The following is an 18,643-nucleotide window of genomic DNA, read 5'->3' on the forward strand; positions in this document are numbered from 1 at the left end:
GTATTTGGGACGTAATTTAAATATGGGAGTAAGACGCCTCAGTAAACAAAATACCCGAATAACGAGATATTCTATAGTAAAATTCGAAAATGAATTTTGTTTTTGTTCAAAACTTTCTTTCACGCAGTTCAGACACTGTTATGTAACTGTTACTATACTTTGGTTTCACATCACGCGTACCGCATCGTTCCAGACACCTTTTATTTTACGAGTTGCCTTGGTACGCATTAAGCATATTCCCTTACGTAACTTGACTGCTATAGAATGTATCTTTCTCATTATCTATATATTGCTGAAGTTGTTTATAGGTAGGGTAAAAAATTAGTAGGTATTATGAAATTTATTGCCCTAATATATTATCAAGAATCACAGCTTCCTGTAACTAGGAATTAAATTACCCATTTTGAATAGATTCGAAGTAATGACCACATATATAAACACGTTAGATAAACCACCATATTTAATACATTTGTGCTGTTTAAACACTAGAATTAACTGCATAAAACCTTTGTTGAGTGAAAGCCGTCCTGAAAAAGCGAAGTTCCAAGTGCAAAGTACACGAATCACCACAAATAAATTGTGAAGTTCGGCGAACATATCCATTGTAATTGTACGCGGTAGCAGTGATTGCGGCAAGAGTTAACACATAATACATTACAGTTTGTGTCACAACACAATCAGGCTGCGCGGAGGACGAATCAGGCGCCGAGGAGCGTAATCTAGGTTAACAGGGGTCAAACGGCATCACAAATTCCAATACGATATTAGACGTATCTGTGGCGCGAATCAACGATTCTACGGACGGAGGCACGGACGCACGGACGCGCCGACGCACAGCACGGCCCTCGCTCCCCGAACATGCTAGTAACCGCTAACTAAAGCAGATCACACGATAATGACCCCATGCGATTTGCAATTGTTTTCATTCCTTTCACAGCTTTACAACAATGTTGAAACTCGAATTGATGACGCGATTTTTCTTTGGATCACCTTTTGCACTGAATCATAATAAGCTCCGCCAGTTACACATTATTAACCTTATTAAAACACTATCATATCGTCGGCAGATTCGCCGTTACGTGGTCAAATCGTCGTTCTGTAACAATATTCAATGAACATAATCAGTGCGGCGCATGAACGCTTTGTATCGACTGACGCAATGGACCAAGTGTCCAATTTGAATCTCGATTCGTCTTAAGTGGTTCGACTTTTCTTAGATTAGGTACATGACGATGTTCCATTTAAATATTAACATGTAATTTAGAGAATAAGATAGTATAGCTGATATTGAATGATCTTTCTTTACTAATTAGAACTGCTCTCGTGAAAATAGGGACATAACACCCAACGCCACAGATTAATAAATGCTCTGTCATTCAGCGATTTTTAATTTGATGTTCTAAAGGCCTGTTTCACAATATGTAAACCGAATAAATATAAGAGTCACGCTCTCATGCTCCCAAATAAATGGTAATAAAGACTATTTACATCAGCTGCTTAATCAATAGCTATCGAATAAAATTTACTTGAAACGTGAAACAGGACATAAGCCTTCTCCATGGTGATAGTATTTAAGACTAGTCATATAACCTACAATGAAGCAAGTGACACGTCTCGACTAAAAAAGTTGATCAATTTGTTTTGTAAGGTAATAGAGTTTCGGAGTTACATTGTATTAGAAATTGGCCAAGATGACAATCATAAACGGACATCTTATTTGAATGGTACCATGTCGAAGATTCTCTTCTAGTGGCGGTGATTTTAAGAGATCTCACTTTTATTATTTCTTTACCAGCAAAGTAATCTATAATACCTATTTTAGACGTTTGCAAAGGTTATTTGGTAAGATCACGCTCGGATCCTTCTTTACTGATCCTCTGTCGTACTGTCTCCGCAGTGGTTGCTAGGTTTGCAACATTGTCACATTTACGCAGCGTGATTTGCTGATTATTAGCACTAATAATTTTTCATATAAGACTATTTCATTGAGCGATGTGTGGATTGTAAAAATTGCCACTTTGTTCTATGACTATGTTATTAGCGAGGTGGTAAAAATAGAGACGATTTGCTATTTTAAGTATTTCAGTTCATATTATAGGTGTTAATGTACTATATACGACCAAATATGTAATCTATATCAATTCATGACGTAGAAAATTAATGTATTGGAAACGTTGGTTTTTGGGACTATTTTTAACTATGTACGTACTATTTCGAACGGTAAAACAAAAGCATCTAAATTGGTAAGTAAAGTGTTGATTTTCACGCAGTTCAAGTTGACCTTCGGTGTGAGTTTCTTCATGCTTTTCCTTATTGTCTATTTGTAATTACAGCCGCATGATGAAGGAAGTAAATTCATAATTTATTATTATCGTTAGAATTTCTTCGCTTTGAGCAATAAAAACCTATTTGTAACTAAAATATTTTGTGAAATTCTAAGTAACTAACAGTCCACAAAAGAACTCTTTACTTCACATTATACAAATAAATATTTTAAACATCGCTTTCCGCCCCCGGTCTGACAAACAATGCAGCACATTGTTTAGAGGAAACGCGCCGGAGACAATCGCAAAAATGATCCCTAAATGGCATAATATAATTTCATACATGAAAAAAGTACAGTTATATAATATAATGTAAATCATCGGGCCACTATTTCGTTCGGTTAGTTTCACATTGGACGCACGTCTGCCACTGAGGACTGCGCGCCATGCATACCCAACTGCATGCATGTATTGATGCATGCTTGTACAAACGCGAAATGTAGAATTCATTATCATCGTACCTTAATCGTAACTATGGGCTTTCGTCTAGACACATTGCCATAAACAAAGTGATTAGCTGATAATGGTATTGAAATTATCCTTACCGTTAGCCGCTGGACCTACGTGGCCAACATACTCAGTCTTTCGGCGCAGATTCCTTTCATTTTGATTTGCATTCATCAAGCTTATGTTCTAGACATTAATGATTTATCGTCGGCGTCCTTATGGGGCTGATAATGTACTATTTTGATTGGTCTATTAAGGTTTAGTGCTATATAGGCATTCGTTTTAGTTACATTTCATTAGTGCTCATCCGATGTTCGCACGAGTGGCTCAAGTTTATTACAACCGTTCTCGTGTAAGTGTTAAGGTTTTACACGTGTCTTATCTGGATATCTGATTCTGAGGATTTTATGTTGTAACTTGTTGAAACAGCTTTATAAAATTTATGTAAATTTACTTGATTAAGGGGTTTTGTTGAGTTGCTAAATGGAATAACGTAAAATAGCAAATATTATAAAGAACTTATTCAGTCATTTTATTTAACCTCTCCTGTTTCAGACGTTATCAGCCGAGCTACGTAGAAGTAAGACACCTCCGCGGCGGTCTCCTGAGGAGCGTGCGGTACCGCGCCCTCCTTCAGCACCGGTACATCACGAGAGGAACCCTCACACACCACACCTATCTCCTAAGAAGGAAGCCTTCAATAACCTTCTCAATAAAGGAATATCGGGTAAGTCGACAGTTGAAAATTTATAGTTACGTTTTCTTTTTAAAATTAGGAATAACATGTGTTTCTTTTTTAAATGATTATTGACTAGGAAAAAGATAAAAATAAGTTATTTCACTTATATCAAATAATTTATATTTAGCTTTTTAATTTCCTTAAAATTAAAATAATAAATAGGATTTTAAAAAATTTAAATTATGCGTAGGTACGCACATACATACATACATAGGTATGTAGCTTGAGTAGTCATAGTAGGAGTATCGAAGTCTAGACCCGGCGTCAGAGCGCGTGTCATTTTTCTATAGAAATAAAATATGATTACGCTAATAGACTACAAGGTAGGCGCAGCAGCGTCGCTACAACGCGCAATAGATAAGACCTTCGATAGAATAACTTACTTTTCGGCTGGTTTTATTTTTCTACGAAACTCTCTTCAGTCGACTCCGTATCGACTGTTCTTCAAATTTGCGGCCTGTCATCTCTTTAATGTGTTTTAATAATAACCTACGTGGTTATAGGTTATTTTTACTTAGTTTCAAATGTTTTTTTTTTGTTTTTTAATCTCCGTCGGAAAAAGAGGGGTTTTATAAGTTTAAGTTGTGTATTTATATGTCTGTAATATCAAAGTTCCCAAACGAATGTTCCGATTTTGATGCGGCCTTAGTGCTTCCCAACAATTCTCAGTAATTTGTTGAATATAAATATACATATATATTTTATATTGCGCGCAATATAATAAATATTAATAACGTTATTCTAATAGCATTCGTTTCTAAATATTTGTATTTTTGTAATATTAATTTGCATAATTATTCGTAACCAGTGTCGATGTTGGATTAGCCGCATGAATAACATTATTTAACAATATTTTGACAGATAATCAATATATTTTTTATAATGCTACAAACGGGTAATCCTTCTATAACATCTTACAATATATTATGTTGATTGAACATTATATTATAAATTGATCTCATATTATTCAACATTACAAAACTGGATATTATGCTATTCTCAGTATTTTATCAAATGTAACAATCTTCTATTTATTATAGGATAAATTTATGGTGTACAAAAATTAACCCCAAATTAAATACTAATTTAGGCTTCTGATTGAACCATTAAGCCAGTTACAAACTAAGAACTAAGCAAGTTAGTTTAGCTTAGCTTGCATAGCTGACATATTTTTCAAACTGGTGTACATACAAATTATTTAAGCGTTATTCGTCGCGAAAAAAAACATTTAAACTAAGCTATGTGTAATTTTCTTAGCTATGCAAGCTAAGCGTAATTGACTTAGCTTAGCTTTTCTCTTGCAACCAGCACTCGTATAAAGCTCTAAGGAATTAAATCAAATGCGCTTAACATCACCTTTTAATATAATCGGATCGACGGATCTATATGTTTCAAACTTTGACGATTACAAAATCATCGAATCGATTCGTAAATAAACTCGATTAAAGAGACCAATAGCGCGACAAATAGTCGCAAGTCATAAGCCGGAGACACACGCGCGACCGCCTGGTTACAACTTACAACCGGCACAGATTTATTCCGAGGCACGCGCACTCCCCTCGGCGTCTTTGTCTAAGCCCCGGAGCTCATCTGCGCGTTAATCTAATGCCATAATTGATTTAAACATTTCACACGAATCGTTAAAGCCAACATTTTTAACATCGATAATAAAACTATTAATTAACTCATAAATATTTATTACAGTTTGTTTGGACATGTGTTTACGACGTATTTATGATAATGCCGATATCAGGCTTAATTGTACTTAAAAGAATCGGCACGGAAATATACGCGAGTTTTAAATCGGCGATCATTAAGCAACTGTATTTGTTTGTTCGTATTGCTATCTAAACATCGTGGAGTAATCCAGTGCTTTGTGTACTTCAATGTTAACGAAACGGTCCCCTAAATCCAAGCAGCTAATTTCACGACCAGTTTGCCGCGGCGCAGCGCATGAAATCCAAAATGAGGCGAATCCATCGGCTTCCCATAGAGCACCGGTCTATAATACCCCGCCGTTTATTCCCTACCTAATAATTTTCCATTCATTCTCCTCTCTTTATGAATCATAATCTCTAAATCTCTGATGGTTGTGCGTCTCGCTCTGGCCAATGGTTTGGATTTCAGTCTGTCTCGCTTTAGTTCTTTTACCCCTTAAATCTAATCCGGGACATCCCGTCTGGAGTAAGGCCCGTTCAAAGAACAAGCCATAGCACAAACGCAATAATTCCCACACATAATATAGGTAGTGCACTGAAGAAGTTATGAACTTTATAACTTATTGAGTTAGAGAGAGTACAGTACACTCTAAGTTTAAAAATCATCGAACACTTATGATGGTTTTCAACAAAAATCCAGGTTTTACTTTTCTGAAGTTTGATCATTTTGTAATCTAGTGGCAATGTAGAGAATGCGTAAGTATTTCTGACTGAAACTATAATGTTGCCCCTGCGAAGAATTGCCTTAGAGTAGTAATAGTGGCCTTAGAGCGTTTAAAATTTAAATTATTTTGTTTGACTACTTATATGTTGTTTTTTTCAAGAAGAGAAATATCTGCGTTCATTTAGTAACGCAATAGTAAAATGACCCTGTATAACTTAGCTGAAATACTGTACTCTTAATTGTTATAGAAACACTTATTTTAATTTCATTATTTTGAAAAACTGAATAGGTAATTTAGTATTAGATTTTGATGTAACATTGATTGATCTGCAATATAATTTGTGTATATAATTGCAAGGTTATTGTATCCAAAGGTCCGATTAATAAGTACATATCTAAAAACAACTCTAAAATACATTCAATTCAGTTTAAATTTCACAATCACATAAATATGTAAACGACTAACGGAAGATTAGTGATTACGTAAAATCGAACAGTAATGGATTACCGAGGTGCCGGTAAAGGCCGGTGTGTTTAATTCCTAATGCCTAATCGGCCGTTATAAATCATTATTAATTTGGAATCGTCTCGGCCGTCGATCCGTGCCGATTAACGATTGCACAATGCCCGCCGGATTACACTCCGTGTTCTAGATATATCTTTTTGTCAATACGTACCTGGGTAGCGTTGGCACAAAAATTTCGTTGGTTTGTTTTATTTTTTTTTGTGTTAAATGTATTTTTAAGCTACACGATCATAAAAAATGTGACTTCATTTGGTCATCATTTTGATTTGGTCATTAAGCTAAAATGATTATAAAAAATGTGACTTGTTTCGACTTTTAATTATTTTGATTTGATCACCAGCAAATTTCAAATTGATTAAAGTTGTTTATAATTTACCAATAATAATCCTATAGAACTGAAGGTGCTATTTATTTATTTCAACAGACTAATCTTGGAAAACAGTGTTCTTATTTTGAAAAAATATTTATATTAGGATGCATTGATTATACATATTATACATTATATACAGAGCAAATTTTTACACAGGCTACAACATACAGAAACTAGTGATAATCAAAAGTAGTTACTTAGTAAAATATTAAGACTTATACAACATTTTACATATCTATTATCTACAAGCCCGTAGATTTCATCATTGACCAGAATCCTGTCCGCATTCTGCCGGACACCGCGGGAAGATACAAACGGCATTTTAAATCCGTTTATGCCTACAGTACGGCGCGATTAAGCCGGTTTTATAAAGATAAGCCGATTAATATTTTTTATTGTATCGTATTATTTCTTTTATTTTGTGCGTAAGACATAACGTGTGTAGTTATGCACAGCTTTATTGCTAATATCAACGGTATATCCAAAAGATTCGAATGTAAATTATGTATAATATACATGTTTATGGCTTACGCGAGACTATCATCTGTTAAAAAACAATATTTGGACATAAAATCTTGCTCGCCACAATCTATTATCAGATTTTATATTTTATTTGTGGATTTTTTGTGGAATAATCTTTATTAGAGATTTGATTGTCGGATTAAGTTGAATGTCAGTTTTTTATTTAAGATAAGCATCTGTGATGCAATGTAGAACAACGATGTTTTAAATAACTATAACACTATTAAGATTATTAGCAGGTTACTAATAATATTAGCTTGTTGGGTTTTGTTCTAAAAATATAATATGGAGCTTTTTGTGAAAACTTATTTTATAAATATTTAATTTCATTCGATTTCATCAGTCTGGTGACAGTCTACATCATGGCGATGGGTTAAGTTCCAGGTTCAATCTTTGAATGTATAATATGTAATTGAAATAGTTTAGTCCTAAAATTTTAGTAAAAAGGATTTCGCAAGTACTAAGCCTGAATTTAAGCTCAATATTATTGTAGAATAATATACTTCTCACGCTCGCAGAAAATCTCCATTATCGATTTGTTTCATCACTATTAAAGAAAGTACACATCGAAAGGAACAGTCAAAGTCAGATGTAAAGTATAGCGTGATGAGTGTTGAGTGTCGAGAAGTGTAAGCTCCAGCGAATATTACTAGGGACGTAACACACGCGAGGGTAGCGCGGCTTTATCTCCGGGCGACACAAGGCTGATCCCGGCCGGATGATCCGGATGAGCGCCCGATCCCCGCGTTCTTGTGTGCGTGTGTACGTGTGGATATCGATTCAATAGTGATGGACTTTCGTTATTGTTCTGTGCAAATGAATGATTTTTAAATTTGGAACTCTTGATGTGTTCGAAAAAACGTGTTCCATTTTTAATTTATGTTTTTTTTTAACACATTCATTTAACCAGTATTAATAATGTTCATGCTTGGAAATGGTATTTGTAATATTGAACACTTATAAGTGCCTTGTGAAAATTATAGATAGTTAATCAGGATACCTGTCATCTTAGCTATAAGCGTTAGCTGACGAATTTATTGATTTGTTGCATACATAAGTGTTTGATAAATTGTTAATACAATAGCAGTGGTTAGGTACGAGCAAAATAAGAATAACATTGTTTAAGCCGGAAATTTTTACTGGATAAGGTTGGTCAAATTTATTATTGATTCATTTTATTTATTTGTGTAGATTTATGAACATACACAGGGGAACTGATCATTATTATCTCTGTATATTGTATTAACAACTAGGTATCTAATTGTTACAAATCCATTAAATTCAATTACCGCTATTTATTTTACGGGCCCAGCAAAATGACCCTGTGATGATAAGTGGAATGGGATCTAATAGAATGTCGACTGACGAGAGATGATTACCCCTCGGCAGTCGATAGAATTATGCCGGCCTGTTGGAACCGGATATACACAGGCAGATCCAAGAACGCGACACACTTACGTGGACCACTATGGTAGGTTTTAACACCTTGTGTACGGTGGTCGCTATCCGGACGGATATAAAATATATCCTACCACCAGTGAAATTATTATTGTGTCTTCTACCAATATGTATAACGCGCATTGTCAACATTGGTTAACGACAGCAGCATATTTTCTACAATAATTCATCTAATTATACTTCAAAATCGTATCCGCAGTGTTTTCTACTGATCGTAAATAATATTGCTTTTATTAATATGCATAATAAATCAATATTGGCAATAACCAGGAGCTGTAATTATATCCGTGCATTGATTTATTCGTATCTTTATCTTCATATTGCAGTTTCTTTTCCTCTGTATTGCAATGAACATTACGTATCGCTCTTTCCTTAGATTTTTTATATTTTTTTTGTTTTAGCTACTAGTTGTTATCCGTGCATTTGGAGAGTTCTTTGTATAATATATCAAAATGTACCTCCTCTTTGTCCTCTTTTATATTAATTATTAAAAAAAAATCAAATTATCTTTTGCTCGCGTCTTTGCCATGTGAAGGAGACTTCCGGGATACATATCGAGTAACTGGATATGTATCGTTATATTGTGACCAAATTACACAAAATCACAATAAGTTGTAGCCTATATTTTATTCTGATGCATAACCAATATTACTGTAAAGTTTCATCCAAATCCGTCAAGCAGTGTTATCGTGAAAGAAGAACAAACATACATACATCCATCGTCACTAACTTCCGCATTTATAATATTAGTAGGATACATCAAACATCTCGACCCGCGATTCGAACCCGAAACCTGACCACGTTATTTCAAACCCGCGTAATACAAGTTCGCCATGGTCCATGTCCGTTCCAGCAGCGCAGTAACATTTCGCAGGTATCCAGATCTGCGGGCGTAATCCGGCTTAGGTCTGATCCACACGTGCGGCTGTACGGTGTATACGCTACATTAATATTGTCCTAGTCTTAGGTGCCTTTAGTTAAATGGAATTGTTTTTTGAGAGTCTGGACATTTTTGTGAATGTCTTGTTTTAATGAAAGATTTATTAGCAAAATATACGGTAACTAGTAATTATACTTTGGAGTGATGTGAGTTCAAAGTTATTGAATTATCCGCGTAATATTTATTCTGTGTAGGTCTCTCATATGTGAGTGTCCGCCTGGGTAGGTACCACGGCAATGTCTCTTTCTACCGCCAAGTAGCAGTGTGTAGTTACTGTTGTGGTTCAGTTTGAAGGACATTGTAGCCAGAGTAACCTCTGGGCATAATAAGATTTAACATCTCATGTCTCAGGATGGCGAGCGCAGCAACCAAACAATACTTTGGAATTCAAAGTGTTTGATAGTGCTTACTGTTTATGGGCGGTCGTATCGCTTACCATCAGGCGAGTGGTAAGCTCGTCTCGCCATTCAAAGCCATAAAAATAGGTAATACTGCGCAATTATCATTATGTTTATTATGAAATAAGTCTTGCCGGATCGAGCTAATTTCTATTTTAACCGACTTCAAAAAAAAGGAGGAGGTTAACAATTCGACGTGATTTTTTTTTCCTAATAGATCCATTAAACCTTCTTAAGATACTCCAGTCTGAATTATCCCGTTTCATGAAATCTATTTAAATTTGAGCAATGTCATAAGTTAAGAGAACACTGCCGAATACATCTAACTCGAAGCAAACACTTGGGTCTTGCTGAAATTTTTCCTCGGTGTACGGAACCTGCGGCTTTTCGTTACTCAGCCGGCCCATCGCCCACTGCGCCACCGGATGCTGTCAATTTGCCTTGTTTTTCAACATATATTTTAGTTACCCATGCAAATGAACTACCGCGTTGATCTGATCCATTGATATGTATGTCAACGTTTTATTAATCACATTCCTTCACCAACATAATCTTTTCATCTCCAACACATTTTATTGTTGTCATATTTAAAATCTATTCAAATACAATATAAATAGTTGGTCATTAATTATGCAAATGAACGATGAGCGAGCTTGCTGATAATCGGGGTGGGCATCTTCTCTTATACAGCTTTAATTAGATGATATTTCCATCGTTTATTATGTTCGTAAATTAAATTCACTATTAATCGACGCTCGCGCTTGTTTTTTTTACGATTTCTATGATATGGGTTGATGATAAGATTTATTTTAGATTTATAAATGCGGATATTCTAATTGTTACTGCTGCAATCGGTGACGATTTAAGTGAAACTTGACATTTTAAAACAGTTCTTTATAGCTATTTAGGTGAATTAAATCGGTATAAATTTGTTTTAAATGGACATATATTTTTTTATTTTTAAATTATCGTTGGAATATTGTGTCATCTAGAATCAGATAAGATAAAAACAAATTTAAATGTCGTCATAACTTAGTTGTTACTTGTAAGTACATTGTCATTGTTGCGATTTATTATCAGTAAGTATAATTTGTTCGTCATTATGATCGTGACTTTTATTAACATAATATTGTTCCCCTACTGTTAAACATTTATCTGTAGTACTGTAAGATTAATTCGCTTGAACTTCAAGCGAAGGAGTCTTATTAGTCCGCCTTACTAATAGACAAGCGACTTGCCTGTCTGTTCATTCTATCGTCTTATAAAACCTTAAGGAAACACTAGTCTTTTAAAATAATTAAAACAGGTTCTAAACCAAAAGCTAAGGACAGGTTTTGTTTCCTAAATAATTAACACTGTTAAAAAAAGCAGAATATTTTTTGTAACCGGCTCTCGTTTATTCAAAAATCGAACCTTGTTTTCATTAACCAATTTCTTTCTTAATAATTAAATCCAGTATTATTTTTAATACTTTAAAATAGTAAAATAAAAAGGAAAAATTCATCAGTCACACTTGAATCAATCCATTGGTTAATCATGAAGTTCATTATCAGTACATTAAAAACATAATATACAAACTAAATTAACAACGTAAACAAACCACATTATATAAATTACGTTATAAATCCTCAGGCAAGTTATTCAACGAAATCCGGATGAGAGTAATCCGGTCGGAGATGTATCCCGGCCGGTGGGCAGCCGCCGCCTAATCTCGGCTGATCCGGATCGAGAGCTGTACTTAGCCGTACGTACGTGTGTGTACCGCGCCTTAGTTCTACGTGTTGGAGCTCCTCAGCTTTGTTACGCGATGGTTTACGTTAATACTTGTGCAGTTTCCAGTCGGGTTTCGATTCGTGATTATTTTTATGTGTACATTTGTTAAAGAAAGAAGAAAGAAAGGAAGAAAATAAGTTATTGCGGTAACACTAAACATATATTATAAGTATTAACAATAGTAATGAATTAATGTTAGTAGTTTAATATGAGAACGTACGCGTATATTTATAGATCTTGTTCGGATTGCTGGTCTGCCTTGTAATGGCCAAGATACCCGATACAACATATAGGTACTAATATGTGTGAATGAGGTCTTCAAATCCTTCTAATGATAAGTATTTTCCACATATATTTTACATGTAGGGAAGTCGACAAAATCGAGTTATATGAACCGTTCGCTACTGCTGCTTTGCAATATTTTCAAATTCTATAGTTATTTTTACGGGAGACATCAAGTTTTTTTGTTAACAAAGGCTTATTATAGATATTTCTAAATATAACAAAATTTTATTTTCGTGCAATTCGGCAAGTTTTTGAAAGTGCTCGAAACATTCACTTCCTTAGTTGTTTCTTTCATGAAATAGTGTAGATCATGAAAAAGTGTAGGATTTTTTACATATAGAAGTAAATTATATGTCACCCATGTCAATGTGCGGTACGGCGAAGCTCTGACGATATGAATTTTCTAGTTAAGTAGATAGTAGGTCTCTTTAATGCAATTTTGCATCTCTATTTCTACTATATGGTGTGTAAACTGTAAATTCAATTAAATAGATTCTGTTTTTGTGTAAATTCCGATAGAAATAGATAAAAATTTAAAAAAGCCCAGTTCAACGACCCCCACATCAATCATTTTTTTCAAAATCTTCAATGGTTGGACATAGTTCCATTACTGTATTATAATAGTATAGTTTTGTATGATTTCAATGTTTTGCTGTGCCGTTGTACCGTGAGATTTAATTTACTTTGTAGGGGTATCAACGGCGAATATGGCAGCGATATATTTTTTAAACTTAACACAATATAAATTGATCCAAGTTTTATTGTAGAAACGGCCACTTTATTTACGGAGCCAATACAAATTCGAATGCACTACCGTTACATTTCTGTGCACTTCTATTAGTGTGAATGTCAAAAATAACACAAAACCGACGTCACCGTCTTTTTGTTCAACTTTGTCGTTTATTTCGAGTAGAAAACCATTTCAGTTGGTAAGAACTGAACGTGTTATTTATTTTTTACAGTGATTATCTTTATCATTCTCGGTGAATATTGACGTGGAATCGATTATCAACATTTTAAATTACGAACTTCTCAAATCAAGACTGGTGGTGCGGTGTGCGGGTAGCGAGGCCATGGGGGCTTCAATCAATCATCTCGAGATAATCTCGCGCTCATGTCCGAGGCATGCACTCGGCTTAACGCACACAAACAAGGCTCGTAAACACACGTCTTACAAATTAAAGACGTACGACGTACGAGTTTGTTGGTTCGTTTGATTCAAAGTTAGTATTTGTCTTACCTGTATAGTTTAGTGTTAGTATTGGTATAAGATTAAGTAATTAACGATATTATATCGATATCAAACTTCGTTGAACTCAATAATCCAAATTTTCTTGCCAGTATTTGCTATCCGGTTTCCAAAACGACTTGTCATGCTTGATTAAAATTGTTAAAAAAGCGTACTTTACTTTACATTCGGATAATACGGCTCATAATAGCTACTTTGTGATAAAAACTAACTCAACTAAATTGTATATCGTAATACAAATCACAAGTCTAATTTGGCCCAAAAGCCGCGACAACACGCACATTCGGCGCGACTTAATCCGGCGGCAACAACAGAGAGACGCAATCAGCTGAGCCACTGATCAATCGATAAAAAATCCGTGCCGGCCGGGCCGCGGACAAATAACCGTGGCCGATGCATGGTTACGGATCATCCGGACCATTTGTCAAGATTAGGCTTAAAGTGGAGGCGCGCGGATTGCCTTTTTACTGCGCTGCCGTGCCTAGTGAGCGGGCATCTTTATTATGTACTTTATATGTGTGTGTTTGTAATGTAAGCTGAGTTTAATCTGAAGTTCGATTGTTCTATATTTGAATTTAAATAACGAATATTGAAAAAGTAAAACCATATTGTTATAGTATTAACTGTTTTCATTATATTCAAAGAGTTGTAAGATTATATGTATAGGACATTGGGAAGATTGTCATACTAAAATTTTGCGCCCATGCGGCGCTTATTCAGTCAACCGTGAAATAGCAAAACACCAATATGAAATACTTCATATTTCTTTCCATATTATATGCACATGCTATTATTGTTTCTGTAAATAACATTTTTGTATTAATATGTAAGGACGCTGTGAGATCTTCTCACATAGACATTTCAAATAAGACGACGACTTATCACCAATTGGTAACAAGTTTTGCCGCCTAACGTCTTTCATTATATTATACAATCTCGTAAAACTTAAGATATAAATTACCATAGGCTTGAATTGTTTAGACGTTCATAAAAACCATAGAAGTGAACAAGACCTTGTTCCCTCGTCTCATCGGGACCCCGTCTGGTTGGGCTTAGGGACTGCGCGCCCTTAACAAAATCTTAATCCCTTCAAAGGGTTAGTAATATTATCTTATTACACTCGCAAGAAATAAACCTTTAATTCACGTCGCTTCCTTTAAAATTATGGCTGCCAGACAGTTTTACGGGCATGAAATTAATAATAAATTTAAGGGATATACGTATAAAGTGTTTGTAATTTACTTAGTTAGTTGATATTTATAATGAGAATAATGCAATTATTGAGGTGTTAATACAAATGTTTATTTTTCTCATATTACCTGATTGCACAATTAATTTGTGAAAATGGCAAATATAGCACTTTACATTCTAGATACAGATCTGACTGAAATTATTTGTTATTTTAAAAACACAAATAAAGGTTTTAGCAAATAAACGATACAAATTAATACTGGCCATATTTAGAAAAAAATAAACAATAATTCCCCTAGTTATTCAGTTCACTCATAAGAGGGATCAAGGCAGCTGTTCGCGTCTCTATACAGTTGGTAATCTGGTGACGTGCGACATAAACGTAAATTTAGCTTCAATCGCGTATTCAAAGCCCATTAATCGCGGATTCAGTGCGGACGCACCTTTAATGTATGCTCATGTTCCAGGGATGCGGTGTTAAAATATTTCTAGTTCCATATTTGAATTTCAAATTAAGTTTTTTTTTAAAATATGCCCTTTTTAGGTACTGCATGTTGTCTATGAGTACTTACTATTAAAAATGTAGAGTATAGAGCCAATGTAACACCTTTACGATACTTTTTTTGTAATCAACTACAAATATTTAACTTCCATTAGTAAATTACCCTCAATCTTTAGACAATCTATTTGGGAATAATGTAAATTTTAAGTATGTAAATTAATTAATATATTATTCCTTATTTCTATAATTCATTGAATATTAAATAATGTTTCTATATGCCCTCAAAACTAAATCTTCAATAATTCATAATTTAAAATCAATAAAAACGTCTACCCTAGGGTTGTGCGGTAACCCTGCAAGATAAATCCGAATCTACATGCACACATCGGACGACCGCTACCGGTGTATCTCCTGAGATCTGATAAGATTCAAATAAGGGATTAGAGAGGGACGCCGCGAGGATTTGCGCACATCGCCGGCGAGCCAGAGAGAGATAGACAATGGGATTATCTTCCGACGGACCGCGCCAAGTGTCGACGTATAACCTACCTTACATACATATGTGCACTCTAAAAGTATACGTTCGGATGGCGAATTAAATGCTATAATCTTTTCCCTTTAGAATATCATAACGGCCAGTATTAAAAATTTCCTAAACAAAGAAAAAAGTTTACAGAACGATTATAATAAATATAAGAAAAATTATTAAAATCGAGAAATTGAAACAATATCATTCGAATATATTGGTTTTAAAAGAACGAAATATTAAAAAAAAACAATTTGCGAAAATGTGTATTACAACACGCTCTCAGTCACACGTCAGCAGTTGGTAATCACTAGTGGCGGATATAATAGGATTTAATATTTTTAATAATGTACGCTGATACAAAACGAAATATTCGCGTGTTTTCCGAATGCGGGATTACGTTAAGGCCGGATAGGTGAATCCCGGAATCACGGATTGCCACATGCCTTTTTCGGGATTTTCTCACCCGTGTACTTTCTATGGCCACTTTTTTCATTACCGTCCGGCATATAGGTAACAAATCAGGTGTTTGAATAGTGTATTGTGTGAAAACTTCACTTTTATTACAAACTCTATTAAAAATTATTTTGGAGGTAACAGGCAGGTAGGTATAGATGTTTCTTAAAAAAAGAGTTCTTTTGATTTAAGAATGTTTTGAATGAAGTATAATATTATTCTGCCATAGTTGCCCTTTAAACGTAGTTTCGTATACTTAAAGTTATTATTTAAAAATACAACTTTCTTAAGCTGATCGCGATTCCGTTTCGTCGCTTAGTATAAACAAGTTTAAAATATGTCGCCAATTACGTATAACGTTCATTCAAGTTTTGCCAATTCCATTCATACACGTCTATATTTAACTGGTTTGGCCGCCATATTGCCGTTTTGAGGAAAAATTATGCAAATGATAAACACTATTGGACGTGTGATGTGTATTTATGAGATATTCTCGTTATAGATGAGGCTGTTAATTGTTATAGACTTGCTGTATACTATGGGAATTGTTTCCTTTAGGGAGTATATTAGTTTTTTTTTCTTATGAATGCCGATTGGATTGAGTCTATTTGCTGATAGTAGTCACGTCTGTATACTTACTCTAGCACCATACTTTAATACTATTAGTTATATGGGAACTGCGTTCATATATTATAAGTCTCGTAGGAACCGCTACATATACATAAAGACTTCATCTCCGAAAGGGTAGTCAGAAGTGCATCCAGAGCAATCACTTTTCGCTTATGTTCGTCCCGTGTGATAGGTGGCGAGCTTACGCCATATCGGACACAAATTTCAGACTCTGGACTGATATTAAGCAGAAATATTCCTATCCGACCCAAGGGTCGAACCCAAGACTTTAGCACTGTAGTCGTGCCGTAGTATAACTACGCCACCGAGGCACTGATTGCCTAAACTCATAAGCATCTATTTCAAATATGTTTTAGGTTCGTTTATTTCCCTTCGGATTTAAAGGAGCTAGTATTTTTTTTATTGGTCCATTGTTGAAATGAAATTTACATTATTTAGATTCCGTCAATATTAACTCTACCACCAGTTCGGAAAGCTGTTCTCATCAAAGAAAAACGGGAAAGACATTCTAGTATTGCTCTTTTCAAAATAATTTTAAGGCATACACAGTACATGATACAGAGAAAAAAATAGAATTGTTTTTTTTTATATTGTTTTTTTTGGAGCAGTTCAGTTGTATTTAATAGACAGCAGGGTCCTAATGTTAGTTTGGACTAGGGAAGCAGTAGTGCCAAGAATAAGCTTTGAATTCGACCCTTATAAAAACAAGGAATTCATGTTGCTTTACTAAAAGTTAAAATAGTCATTGGTTCTTTAAGCGTAGGTACAGCTGCGGAATTAATTACTTTAATACATTTTTTTAATGTTATGTGAGCTTTATCCTCAGTATTGTATAGCTTGGTGTTGTGAATTTGTCCTTTAAATCACCACACTAAGCTACTATAATGTGTTATCGGTTGCATTTTTACAAAGTAGCGTTAAATAAGTCGTAAAAAGTACAAAAATCGATCACTCCAATACGTTTCATTCATTTTTTCCGTTTCGCCGAAGTAATCCGCCGGCTTATCTTTAGCTTGCAGTAGAAAGCTACCGGATCAGCGTATGTGTTGTAAAATGTACCGTAATGTTAAAGTTTTAAGGGTTGTTTTTGATTTAACATACGATGGGAGTACAATAAGAAGTAGTCAATGAACCTTGTAGGGCAAAACCACGACCTACGGCAGGGTTCGAGGGTTGTCTTCAAATCTTTGCTTAGCTGTTCGTTGTTTCTTTTAATTATTTTAGAACGAATTTAGAAAATTTGTATTAGTATAGTCAATGCGTATCGCACAAATGTTTTTGCAATTGATATTTAGTTGATTGAGTTTGAGACTTTTTGTGACAGGCAAAAGATTGAATGCATTGTCATCATAAATTTTCGGCGTTTGTTATTGATTCATGATGTTAAATTGTAGGTCAATAAATGAAACTAGATACTCGCCTTAATTTCTGTTAACATTGTGCTAAAAATCATCTATTAATAAGGAATATTTTTACCAAAAATTTTATCCCAATTTTTTTTATCTTTTTCGTAATTTTGTGCTAATATGGCACCCGCGTGCGTGTGTTTATAACTGAAAGTGTGATTATGCCGTCGCGACGAATTCCTATAAGTATCTAATAAATATGATAAATTATATGAATTCTGAAAAATATCTGATAGATAATATGATCTTAAAGTAGTAGTAAAGTCATTGTGACGGGTAAAATTATAATTACTTTTGAATGTTCTTCGAAAATTACACTTTTTTATTTTACATCTAGAGTTCTAGTAACTTACTGTAAAATATAATTTTCAAGAAGATAATAATGGATTTTCATTTAGTAACGCAAAGTCAAAATAACCCTGTATAAAATATTTTCGTTGGGCTCCAGTAATTTGCAATTAAACGCAACAAGGGTTTAATTGTACCTAACTTTTAGGTTAAGACATACATAAAATCATT

General features: G+C 34.4%; 1 protein-coding gene across 1 annotated transcript in view; it reads left to right on the top strand.

The window, feature by feature from the left end:
• Positions 1-18,643, top strand: part of LOC115441678 — an 86,750-nt gene that overhangs the window by 38,692 nt on the left and 29,415 nt on the right. The window contains exon 2 of the mRNA XM_030166554.2: positions 3,327-3,498. Within this exon, the coding sequence (XP_030022414.2) occupies positions 3,327-3,498 (172 nt within the window). The remainder of the gene's footprint in view (positions 1-3,326; positions 3,499-18,643) is intronic.

This window comes from Manduca sexta, chromosome 25, assembly GCF_014839805.1.
Source record: "Manduca sexta isolate Smith_Timp_Sample1 chromosome 25, JHU_Msex_v1.0, whole genome shotgun sequence".
Taxonomy (NCBI): Eukaryota; Metazoa; Arthropoda; class Insecta; order Lepidoptera; family Sphingidae; genus Manduca; species Manduca sexta.